General features: G+C 49.3%; 1 protein-coding gene across 1 annotated transcript in view; it reads left to right on the top strand.

Moving 5' to 3' along the window:
• The first annotated feature begins 2,058 nt into the window (after nt 1-2,058).
• LOC146812695 (synaptobrevin-like) overlaps nt 2,059-13,276 on the top strand; it is a 95,162-nt gene continuing 83,944 nt past the window's right edge. The window contains exon 1 of the mRNA XM_085619804.1: nt 2,059-2,130. Within this exon, the coding sequence (XP_085475930.1) occupies nt 2,129-2,130 (2 nt within the window). The 5' untranslated portion in view covers nt 2,059-2,128. The remainder of the gene's footprint in view (nt 2,131-13,276) is intronic.

Raw genomic sequence — 13,276 nt, 5'->3', positions numbered from 1 at the left:
AGAAGAGGATCAAGTGTGACAAGACCGAGGACTGGCGCCACGACCTCAGAGTGCATCTACCAACACAAGCAAGCCATGGATGTGGATCGACGTCACTGGAGACTGCTCAGCAGGAGATGCGAAAGTAAGTTGCGCGTATGCGTGAACCGCTTATTTGCCCCACGCTTCCAATGCAACGGTCTGTCCACAGTCACTGGCTGGCTGTATTGATAGTATCCCTTCTAGGAACCGCACATGCCATAGGAGAACAGCACCGGCGACAACGAGTTACAGGGCTGCAAAGTCCCTCCAGTCACTCTACCCCTGCAAGTCCTTGTCACCTGTCGTACCTGTTGTATAATTGCAACAAAACCAACATGATGTGTGCATCACCTGAACCACCGATGGAGGACCTCACTACCAGAGTGCAGCCCTACACCCACGAACCACCAAGAGTCCAAAGAGGCACTCCTGATACTGTGAGGGACCAATTGTCTAGAGACTATCTGCTAACCCCATGCACACGTGGGGCCTATTGGTGAACACACCATACCATGTATCACCTACCCTTGTGGTTGCATGCATGACTTAACAGTGGCTCTGCTGACGGTCATGCATCCCCTCCCCCAACGTGGCCTACTCGCGGCCCAGCACAGTCCACTTGGGCCCGTGGCAACCTAGCGAAAAGGGCCTCAAGGGAATCCCGCACAAGAGATGGGCCTGAAGCTGCGGGTAACAGGAGGAACCGGGGCCTCAGATGAAGGCGTCCAAACATTGCCGATGCCATCCCAGTCCTCACAAGGTTGTCTGTCACGGAGTCAGACGCCCAATGAGAAATCTCCGCAGCGGACTCCACCGATGCTCCTGGTGCACCCCAGTTTGAACTGTTGACACCAACCCCACCACCACGAGAGCAGGCGGGATTGACCAACATCGTATGGGTGGACCTCAACCCAATCGACATGCTGTCGAAGGGTATGGACTCAATCCACACCAGTGTTCGTGCCCGAATCATCTGGTTAAATAATGGATGCGAGCAGTGATGTCCGGGTGCTGCCAGCTGCGCCTGCCCATGTGTCCAGTGATGTGCTACGGACTGCCTCCAGAGACTGAGAGACTTAGTGGGGTCTGGTTAGTTTTATTTATTCCCACAGGTTGGACTGAAAGTCTTTTAATTTGGATTTTTTGCGGGAATCTTGTGTCCTGCAGAACAGGTAGCTGTATCCAGCCACTCCCGAAGTGCTGGTCTCACACGCACCACACACCCACCCAACACAGGCGTCACAGTGACGTGGCATCTGCTAATAAAAGAGGCCGGCCGCACGTGCCTTGGGCCAGTTGTAGTACCATTATACTAGTGTCCGTGTTGTTCTGTATTTAGCATGTGGGCCTAGAGTCCAGAACAACACAACACACAGCCTCCTATGTGCATTTACCCCCTGGCTTACTGTAAACCCTACCTGAATTTGGAATAAAATTCTCTACAGCAGGCACAGGATGCACTGACTACTGTATGAGACCGTGGCTGGCAGATAACGCACCTCAGTGCTTAATTTGAGCCGGAGCTTTCCGGTGCTGGGCACTGGCACCTAATTGTCAACACCACACTTAGGGCAGTCTGTCACAAGGTGGCGCTGCTCATGTAATTTAGAGATGAGCAGTATACAGTGTTTAGGAAATCAAAATACATAAAAAAATTACCAATACCTGCCTCCTCAGCCATTCCTTTAGCTTTGGAGACCTGGAATAATCTGAACTGTTGTATTTAAATGTGAGAGAGATGGATAGTAGTTGTTTTGACAGCAATGGCAAGGGCGATGGGTGGTGTAAGCTGCCGTGGCCTCCTGGTCAGAGCCCTGGCACTTCATATTTTACAAATTAAGCACTGACGCATCGATATCTGCATGGCATTTACTTCCCGGGATATTTTACTGGGATTGGAACACAAGGCTAGCAGGCTAAGAGTTCCCGGAAGAAAGAGCATTACTGTCTTGAACCGGCAGAGGGCGCTCCTCGGCATAGAATGTAATATGCCTGTAAGTGATCTGAAGGGAGGGGGAGGGGGCGATTGGAGGCGCGGGCACGATGCCGAGCCGCAGTGAGACGTGGACGAGCTCAGCATCCTGCAGCATCAGCACCAGCTTCAGCCATGTGAGTGAGGGGGTGCTGCAATGCGAGGGTTGGGGGGGGGGGGGTGGTGCACTGTGGGGGAGGGATGCAGGGGGTGCAGCAAAGAGGGACGGGGAGGGCTGCAATGCATCAAGGGGGGAGAGGGGAGCGGGGATGGTAGGGTAGCCGCCAGGGAGAAGGGCCGCAGCAAAAGGGGGTGGTGCAGCAAAGGAAGGGGGGGGGGCAGCGTTAGCGGGTAGGTAAAGCCAGAATGGTGCAGTGCAGCAACGGAGAGGGTGCAGTGCAGCCGGGGGAGGGCGCCGTGCAGCTGGAGGGACAATACTGTGCAGCAAGCAAAGGGGGCGCAGCCAGGCGCCGTTGTGCAGTCGGGGTAGGGGGGAGTGCAGTACAACACACAGAGGTGGTGAGGTGCGGTACTACGGGTGGGGTGGACGATGAAGAGTGCGGTGCACCGTAGGGGCGGAGGGAGGTTCAGTCAGTCAAGAGGCCTAGTGCAGAGAGAGAAGATAGTGTCCGTGCTGTGCAGCAAGGACGTTCGGTAGCGCAAAGTGACCGGAGACCGTGCAACGAGGCGCTGCAGGCCCAGAGCGCTTAGAAAGGGAGCTCTGGGTGCTACGGTGGAACAAGCAGAGTATGAGGTGGAGAAGGGTTAGATGGTGCGACAGTGGGGAACAGTGCACTGCAACAATAGATGCAGTGTAGGGTAGTTCTGTGTAAGCAAGGGCACCAGGAGGAAGTAGGAATGGCAGGAGAAGTGCAGTGTGGGAAAGGGGAGAGGTTCTGTTGCAGGAGAGGATGTGGGCATCTTAGTAAGGGGGCTGCAGTGGTTTGCCGTGCAGCAGATATGAGGGGCAGTTGCTTCTGTCGGAGTTTGCAGTGCTAGAAAGGGGTGCAGTGCTGCCAGTCGGTGGCCTCGCGGTCCATGCAGTGCATTAAGGGTGTCTCTGCTGTACATCCAGGAAGCACAGTGGTGCAGCACAGTCGAGTGCAGCACAACACAGGGGAGGTTGTGCAGTGCATCGAAGCTGCTGGGGAGCAGCAGCACGAGGTGCAGTGCAGTGCAGCAGTGGAGTGAGGGTGCTTTACAGCAAGGGTGAGGGTTGTAGGCGTTTCAGACAGTGCAGCAAAGGGAAGTTGCAATCGATTGGGGTGCAGAGGAAGGGGGCTGGGTGCAGTGCACTAGAGGTAACTGCTGCATTGCAGCAAAAGCATAATGCAGTAAATCATAAAGAAAAGCAGTGCGGCAGAGGAGGATGTGTACGGTGCAGCACGGGCGGGGGTGTGGTGCTGCATGGGAGAGGCCTGCACTGCATTAAATGGAGGGTGTGCAGTGCATGGACGGGATGCAGTGTTGCAGTGGGGGCGTGCAGAGCAACGAGATGGGAGTACTGCAACGGGGGAGTGCAGTAGGGCAAGGGAAACAGAGTGCAGTGAGTGACAGATGTGTACAGTGTAGTAAGGGCGAAGGGAGGAGTTAATCAAAGAGGATGGTATATGGTGCAGAAGAAAGTCCACACTGGAGCAGTGCAGGGTGATGGAGTGATGCAGCGGGGCCTGGGGCAGCTGGAGCACTCACGTGTGTTAGTGGCCAACACAGAGATGGGTGCAGTGTCGTCAGCTAGGGTCTGCTGAGCAAATACCTCACTGGAAACACCGCTGCAACGAAGGAGAGTGAATGCAGTGCAGCAAGAGGGTGCAAACAGGCAAAGGGAAGTGGGGTGTTCAGTGCAGAGAAGAGGATGGGGTGCAGTCCAGTGGGGTGGTCTGGGGAAGGCTGTCATAATAGCACACTGCATAGCCAGAATGGGAGCCATGGGAGAAAGGCTACGATAGAGCAAGTGCATTGGGTGCAGTGCCGCCCGGCGAGGACGTGCAGTGCAGTAGTTGTGATGCAGTGCTATGAAGAAGATGGAGACCAGTGCAGCTAGAGGTTAAACAAGGGAGACGATTGGGAGCAGCACAGCGCCGCGAGGACGAGTAGTGGCGCTGTTGTAATGCAGTGCAATGAAGAAGACGGCGAGCAGTGCAAGCGAAGAGATGAGGGTTTTTATTGGGTGCATTACAGCGTCACGAGGTCGCGCACTGCAGCATGGAAATGCAGTGCTTTAAGGTAGATGCTGAGCAGTGCAGCTGAGGGAATAAACGGGGTGCCGCACTGAAGCAGGGGGCCATGGGCTGATGTAGCAATCTGAAGGGGAAGCAGTGCAGGAGAGGGGTGGGTGGAGCAAAGAGGGGTCAAAGGTTAACCTGGGTCTATTGCACCTGGAACCCATACATTGGGGGTCAAGGTGGGCAACAGAAAGAGGGTAGAGTCACTAGGGGCGGGGTCATAAAAAGCAGTCTGACAGCCAATTTATACATTTTTTTCAAAACTCTAATTTTTTTTCCAAAACTCTGTCAGAAAGAAATTAACACCAATGAGAAAGGTGACAGTTAATCTGTTCTGGCTTAATTGGTTACAAAGGTTGCATTTGAAAAATTATCATGGGGTTAAAGCATTTCATTTCATTAGTGTTTATTATCGATTAATTTCATCATAAAAAGACACTACAATGTAAAAATAAACATTACATACAGAATAGGGAATAAAAACGGTTCTAAGATGGCACAAAAAAAAATAAGATCATGATTAAACACAACACTGGTATCTAGTGATTCCTATTTCTAATAATCCAAACCCAACCCAGGAATTTGGCCACGGCAACTACGATACATTCACCAGTATCAGATCTTAAGATACTTAAAGCCTCAAGCCCCAGTCTAGTGCCCAAAGTACGACATATGGGTTTGAGCCATTTAGCCCGAGGGGCTGCATAAGCCGGGCAGACAAAAAATATATGACCCACAGATTCAGCACAGTCTTTACACCAGCGACAGGAGTCACACACCTCACCCTTCCATGGGGTTAAAGCACCTGTGCAGAAAGCGTTGTCTGCCCAATAAATCTCAGGAATAATAAAAATGGTAAGATAACTCTGGTGGTTAAAGCACTTGCTGGAGAGATCTGTGTTTTGTCTAGTCCCAATTTTGACTCATAAAGTAGAATAGAGGGTTAATGTGTCTTCTTCAAAGCACATTGGGCCCAATTCACAGAACTAACTTAAGACAAAATCCTAAACGTACTACTTTTGGTATTCACAGAAGGCATTTAGTAGTAGTAAAGTTAGAATTTTGTCTTAAGTTTGACTTAAGACAGACTTAAGACAGTCTTAAGACAAACATAGGACAGAGTTAAGACAGACTTAAGACAGACTTAGGACAGACTTAAGACAGACTTAGGACAGACTTAAGACAGACTTACGATAAAATCCTAACTTGACTACTACTAAATGCCTTCTGTGAATACCAAAAGTAGTAAGTTTAGGATTTTGTCTTAAGTTAGTTCTGTGAATCAGGCCAATTGTGTAACACGCAGATCACAGATTATTATGGTATATAGATAGGTAAGTGGGTTAGTGTTTTTGATACAATGGCCCTTTTATTACTTGCAGTTCATAAACTGCCATCATTTAATATAGCACAGTGAGCTATGAACCGGCATCAAGGGCCTGCTTGAAAACTGCAAGGCATGGGTTAAAAACCTTTTTGATTTTTCTCAATCTGTTATTATAAGGCTGCTAAAAGGGGTTTCTTTGGGTAGTAATAAAGGACAACACCAAGCACTGCGTTACGTCTTTAACCTTGACATTGTTTTTTTACTGGACATACAAACTTGGCATATAATCCCAAACAGCAAAGGTGATGTGTGACTCCTACAACGTGAACTCCTCTTTGTCTGATGTAACATCCTGTACATTGACTTACACTACACAGTTATATGATTTATTGCAAAGTATATTGGGGTTTATTTACAAGCCCCTTGCGCCACCAGTGTGTCACTTTTATATGGTAAAAAGTAACGAACCAGTGGTGCAAGGGGCTTGTAAATAAGCCCCAATGTGTGCATGTGATGTAAAGTGCTCTGACTCCCTGCAGATGGATGAATACGCGCTATAAAAGTATTAAATAAAAATAATTAGCAAGTGCTTTTTAAATTGTGATTCATGTAAATACTCATGTATACTGATACAGATGACAGTCTCACAGTGCATGTGCATTTCTTACATATAGGGGTTGGTGCACAAAGTCAAAAACCTGCCTCTAAATCTCTTAAGTACTTGTGAAGTGATAACAAGATGTGCACCTTTTGTTCCTATTTGCATTGGCATCTAGGTATTAGAATGCTGATAGCTCCCAGCCAGGATTCTACTCCAACAAAAGGAGGGTTGATGGTCCTTTAAGTTGCCCTTTGTTTTGGGCCCATGCTGGAAGAGAAAATAAAAAGTCCCTTCACCACCTGCACGTTGCTGCTGCGAGCAGGCCACGTGCGGGGGCTGCTATATTGTGTCCCGGTAAATTACACCGGGACCAATCCAGTATATTTCACTAAAGCCAGAGGGATCCCCGATCTGGCTGAATGATAGCTGCCGGGTCAGGAATCCGTCTGGTTCCCCCTTCATTCCAGCACTGATCGCAGTATATGGGAAAAAGAGCAGTGTAGCCAGAGGATGGGTACTGAACAGCATGTAGCACACCTCAGTGCATGGAGGGCAGATGGTGTGTAGCACTGCAAAGGCGTGGTGTGTTTGTGTGAGACGTGACTTGAGGGGAAGTTGTGCAGCAGCGGATGGTGCAGAACTGCAGCGCGACATAGGATGCGGTCCAATGAAGAACAGAAGTGGAGGTTGCAGGATAGAAAAGTGCTGAAAGGGATAAGGGAGGAGTTCAGCACAGTATGCAATACAGATCTCTATGGCAAGAGTGGGGGAGTGAAGTAAAGTGTCAGGGTGCAGCGTATGGAGTTGGCGAGTGCAGTGGTGGAGTGCAATGCAGCAAAGGTGAGGGCTTGTCAATGTGCGACTGGACGAAGCATGAAGCGGTGCATGTTCTGCAGCAAATAGGAGGGGTCTGGAGGTGCAGTGCAGCAAGGGCTGTCCGGGCAGTGGAGTAGGTTGTTGTGAGTGCAGTGCAGCTCTGGTGTCGGGAGCTGTGCCGTAGGTGGCAGAGAAGCAGTGCAGCAAGGGGCAGAACATGCACTGCAGTGAGAGCAAGGAATTCAGTTTAGTAAGGGGCAGGGCCGGCCTGGCTGTAGCGGGCATTGGGCGCTTCCCCGGGAGGCTGGACGGGTGGGGGCTGATTTCGCAGCGGTGGGGGGCGTTTTTGTTACAGGGGGATGGATTTGCAGTGGTGCTGCTATATCGGCCCCCAGTAACCAATGCAGCAGGGGGACTGGTCCATCAAAATTGCCAGGGCTGCTTTGGGTTCCCAGTCTGGGCCTAGTGAGGGGAAAGAGGTGCAGTGCATCAAGGAGAAAGGCAGCTGGACAGCGAGTATTTAGGGAGCAGGAGTTGAAGAGCTGATCGTAGAGGGTGGGGATTATGCGATCATTTCAGGGGTGCTTTTCTGTTGCTTGTAATCCACATGAAATCACTAAAAGTTTGATGTATAAAAGAGCAGCTGCATTAAAAAACTGAATTGACCAAAAACACTACTCTCCATAATTGGGTGCTGTGGGCCCCAATGCAAGTCTCCCTGTTGCACTAATGAATGATGCAGCCCTGAGATTGTATCTTCTTCTCTCACTCCCCCCATGTCTGACCATCACCTCAATCGCAAAACAAGCTCTGTCCCTGGTATATGAAAATAGGAGCCCCTGCATGTTGCCTCCCTTTGTGCAGCAAGGGTGCCATCTGCCAGAAGGCTAGCAAGGAAAATGAGCCCCCACGCCCACTTTTTAAAGTAAAATATTCATAATTGTGATGCAGTGGGCTCTTCATGCTCCTTGGCACCAGTGCCACTGCGGCTGTTTCATTAATGCCAGCTACTGCCGGGCGAAGCAAGCTGCCTCCTCTGCCCTTTGTTACCAACATGGGCTCCCATCTCACACCATCGCTCTCCCGCCCATCCCTCATCATCCCGCTCGCTGCCAGCTCTCTGGTGCCCAAATCAAGGTGTCTCATTTGCTTCGTTTTTCTCCTCCTTTCAGCCATTGCTTTGAGGCCCAAAGCAACACTGGCACAGAGGCTGCGGGCCTCTAATGCAAGAAAAGAAGAAGAATAGGGTAGCCATAGTCCTGCAGCCGCAGCACCAATGGTACCTACAGCTCTGTAAAGCAGTTATAAGAGGACAAGTCTCTGTTCCTCACTGCATCACTCAAGATTGAATTCTGTGACTCACTGATCACAGACATCTGCAGGGTTCGCATTGGCCAACAGAGGTTTCATAATGTACCATTTGATTAGTTTAACTTGCATTTATTTTCTATTTCAGGTGTGTGCGTGTTATTTTGTCTGTAGTTATCTGAAAGTGGAAAAACACAATACAAGCAAATTATTTTCTTCTTTTTCGCAATCTCTCACCTTATCTTCAAAGATGGCTGCCCACGGCGCTCAGCAGTACAATCCGCATGCTCTCATATGCGCTTTAACTGCGGCATGTAAATTGAGGCAGCGTGGAAACGCGGCAGTCCTGCTTCCAGGCCATCTTCATTTACAAGTAATTGCAGACTGATGTGCGCACCCCCCCCCCCCCCCCAGAGCACATCCACGGACCCCCATGGGGAGCACCCCACAATTTGAAGACGTCTGGTGTATGCAAACAGCTGCCCCCTCAGTCAATAGGGCAACCAGGCAGTGCCAGAAGGACTGGCCTGACAAGTTAGATTGGGGGCCACTTTTTGGCTGTTAATGGGCTGTTTTTTACTGTTGGTTTCCCTGATATTAAAACAAACATTGCCTGCAGCAAGCACAAATCCATGCAGTCTCCCTTACTTTGCAAAACACTTGTACAACTTGTCTTTACGTTGAAAGTTCAAAAGTGCCCTAATCTACAAACATGGGCCATGTTTTTAGCTACTTCATTCACTAATGGGGGCCACTTTCATTTTGCTGCCCGGGCCCTTCTCCCTTCCCAGACTGTCCCTGCCATCAATGAGACAAAGCATTGTTTCTGTTATGGTTACGTTGGCAAATGAGGGCTGTTGGGTGAGACTGAGTGACCAGCGCGGTTAAAGGCAGTGGCGGCTGGTGGACTTGGAATGTGGTGAGGCGAAAGAAAATGAGGGCTGTTGGGTGAGACTGAGTGACCAGCGCCGTTAAAGGGCAGAAAAGGCCCCCGGCATCCCGAGGAGTTAAGGCGATTTGAAAATAGGCATTGGTGCTGGCGGGGCATCTAATATTAGTGCAGCAGGTGCAGTGGTGCGAGGGGCCCAATGCCTCCCTGATTGCTAGGGTTTTCGCAATGCAACAAGGGGCCTGGGGCTAAGGACTCTCTTTGATTGCATGGCAGCACCCTTTCTAGGGCACTGGAAAGAGGAAATACCTCATTGCGGAGCAAGGGTTGACAAGGCAGAGGTCTTCAAACTTTTTTATGCTGGGCCCTGCATTGCCCTGTGTTAAAAAATAAATCATTGGGACTCCCCAGAATGACGAGCATAATTGTTCTCTATTGTGCAATCAAATACATTAGTGTAAACATGGCATGGGGCAGCCTGATTCCCTAGAGTGTACATGTATCCACAGTGAGATCTTTTTCAGAAATGTGGGAGAACGGGTGGAGGGAGGGGAGTGTCTTTTGGGGTTATTTAGAGTTGCTTTGACATCTAGTCCTAGCCAGGAAATGAATGACAAAAGATGTTAGTAATGGCCATCGCCACTCGCTAAAAACATAGCTGAATTCAGCCATATGATCCTCTTGGCCAGGGCTTGCCTCCCATCCCCCTCAGAGCCCACCCCTCAGTTTGAAGAGCTCTGCTTTATGGCATACATTGTCTTAGGAGCAGCCAGGTGTAGTTGCTTCTGACCCGCCGTTGCCCAAGGAACAGGATGCAGAGGAGACTCTGGGTGCAATTTCCTTCCTGTATTTTCCAATCTTTTACCCTCCCAACACCCTCAGCATCAAAATGGGGGCTGGTAGAGATCTTAGGAAGAGTCAGACAACAGGTCAATTCTGTGACGCCATCAGAGGTCAAAGGGCGCTTGATGTCACTTCGGCGGCCACTGCCATTTGATGAATCGAATTCCATGGAATTCTGTTCAAAGATAACACGTGTCCGGGGTACAAGTGGAACATCACAGCAGGGGCCAAACATACTGTTAAGAAACCCCTCGTCATTTGCATTAAACAACAGCGGTGCCAGCCCTACAACACCCCTCTGCAGCTCCCATTAAAAAGCCAAAGACAGTCCGTGCCATCTAAAGCCGCTTCACGTTTGCTTTTCAAAGAAAAAATGTGTAAAGTTATAGCGGCATATGTAAACACAACATACTGCAGCAGTGGTGTGTTAAATGTGTCTAAAGTGTTCTGATGCCATTGGCAGTGCACCGTGCAGAACAGAAACAACATTTCACTCTCACAGAGGGTAAAACATGATCTACTCTGCTGATCCGTCCATTTATACAGCTTTCTTCAAGCGCGTGCCAGCGCTCGGCGCTCTGTAAACATTTTCGTCTCGCATGCTCCATTTCTGATTCTCTGCAGGATATTTTTACAATTCTTCATTCTGAGATTAACATAATAGATATCACTGAGTTAATACTGTTTGCCATATAAGGAATTGTTAAACTGCACATAGAGCTGTGGCAAGGGCTCTGTTGAATTTTTAAAAATATATTTGTTAACTGAATAAACAAGGGTACAGACAAACGGTCAAGGTCAAAAAGGGTATAGAAAGCAGCGCCAAATAAAGGTCTGAAAAGTATAAAAGCACATCCTTTAAGGTCATTTTATTACAGAAAAAAATCACAGCCCTCTGACTCTTCCTAAATGATGCATGGGTGCACCGTGTGCTGTGGAGTACTGCAGGCGGTCAGTGAGAATGAAAGGTTTTGGGTATTAATATGATGTGGTTTATTAACAAACACCTTAGCTGATGTCTGGCAATACTTTTGCGAAATATTTTCCAGTGTTATAGTCTGCAGCCCTTAGCTTCTGTTCTATTGTGGGCCGCGCATCTGCGCCGATGGCATTTGCTTCTCACCTGTGGCAAAGGCTACTACTTCCACCTTCCACATGCCCACTAAGGCTCCAGGACAGTGGCCTACTAGACGGCATGTATCAACTTTTGCGGGTTACTGGCCTGGTTTCTAGTTATCTATTTCCAGTGTCAGACACCGTTTGGGAGGCTACATGACACATGGGATCAGGTTCTGGTCATTGCTTAATTTGTAAAACAAGAAGTGCCAGGGACCTTGTCAGGAGGCTGCTGCAGCTTGCACAACCTATTGCCCCTGCCACTCACAGAACTAAAACAACTACTAACCATCACACTCCTATAAGTGTGGCATTTAGACTATTCCAGCCCCCCAAAGCTATAAGAATGGAATGAGCAGCTGATCATCTCTAAACTAAACAAACAGCACCACCATGTGGCAGATTGTCATTAGTGCTGGTGTCAACAATTGCTCGTGTCGGTGCCTAGCACGGGAAACCACTGGCTCAAATTAAGCACTGGTTCTGGTGCAGATTACATTCGCCACAGGTTTAAATAAGCAATCAATTTGCTTTGTTCTTACCCCTCTGATACTTACAGGTAGGAAAAGTCTCAAGTTCTTGCTCTCTCGTCAGCACATTGCAGCTCCTCTGTCTGAATCGCAGGCGGGGGCACCCGGACCTGCATGTTGCTCCTGTAGCTGTTGAAAGGGAGGTCAGTCACAGTCAGCGTCTTCAGCTTGTGCAGCTTTCTTAGAACAGACGATTGCAACCAGATGGGGCCTTTTTGCAGCAATCTGGCTTCTTCAACAGTCACAGCCAACTTCTTGGCTGGTGCAGTCTGCTTCAATGACAAGGCCGTTATGACCTACCTACAGGCCGGTGTAGTCGGATGCCTCAGCAAGAAGGTTACAGTCCACCTCTGCACCAGTGTAGACAGATCCCAGAGGCAGAGCAATTACAGCCCACCTCCTGGTCAGGGCAGATGGGCCCCACGCCATGGTAGTTGCAACCCCCCTCCTGGACAGGTCGGACGGATGTGTGTTCCTTGCAGTTGCAGCCTTCCTAGGCTTATCAGCTCTCTGTTAGCAGCATTGCGTCTTCTTATGCTATCAACATTAGTACCAAAAACTATGACCCACAGCAGTGGTCAGTCGGGCACATGGGACGTGAAAATGTCAGTAGTCTTCTGGTGCAGTTCTCAACAGGCACCACAGAGACAGACCAGGAGACCACTTGCGGCAAGGGTCGCTCATGGCTCTGCCCTCTCTGGCAGTCCACTTTCTCTAGCTATTCCTCAGACCAAGAACATGCTGGGCTTCATCTCCCGGACAGACTCACTTCCTGCAGGGTCAGGGAAAAAGCAGTCCTGCCCCTCAATTCCACCATCAACTCAATAGCAGTGCTCAAGAAGAACTAACCAGCAGCCATGTGCTTACAAAGACTTCACTGAATTTCTATATGGAGCCCTCTCTCCACTCTTTTCACTTAAGTGTCTGGATGTCCATCCTGCAGCTATATGAATGTTAACTTCCACCGTTTGGGGAAGGTGTCCCCATCTACCATCCTCTGCCATGTCAAACCAAGGACATTCAAAATGGATCCCACTGGCTTCAGTATGTACACACACACACAAAACACACACACACACACACACACACACACACACACACACACATACCACACACCCCTACTGCTATGTATGTACCATATGATGCTGACTGTACACACAGACTTGACGTGCATACTGGATATCGGCACAAGTTTCTGAATCTCACATACAAGTCTAGCTTTACATTAGAGGGGAAAGTAGTCCACGCCCCCCACATAGATACAAAGGTTTAGTCACAAGTATGAATTACAAAACACAGTATATTGCCACCACCGCCTTATGTCCACTCTCTCCATGAGGACGTACTTGGTGCATCCTTCCATGTCACAGGACAGGTCCTAGATCACGCATTGTCTGGGGCAGACCTAGGTGTTTGTGCATATGGTAGATTAGCAAGACACCAGGGCCAAAATAAAAGACCATCTGATTCACAAGCAGTCGGGCTATCAGGGCAGGGGAACACACCTAAATGTCATGCAGAGGATATTTCTATTCCAAAAGCCCATCATCTCCATTTCCACTGTCTTCCTCCGGGCATTCACGTATAGTAATTCTGGACTTGTGCCTGAGACACTGCTGAATCTTTTT

Source organism: Triturus cristatus, chromosome 7 (genome assembly GCF_964204655.1).
Source record: "Triturus cristatus chromosome 7, aTriCri1.1, whole genome shotgun sequence".
NCBI classification, from domain to species: domain Eukaryota; kingdom Metazoa; phylum Chordata; class Amphibia; order Caudata; family Salamandridae; genus Triturus; species Triturus cristatus.
The sequence above is the reverse complement of the archived record's forward strand: the minus strand, read 5'-3'. Positions and strand labels throughout refer to the sequence as shown.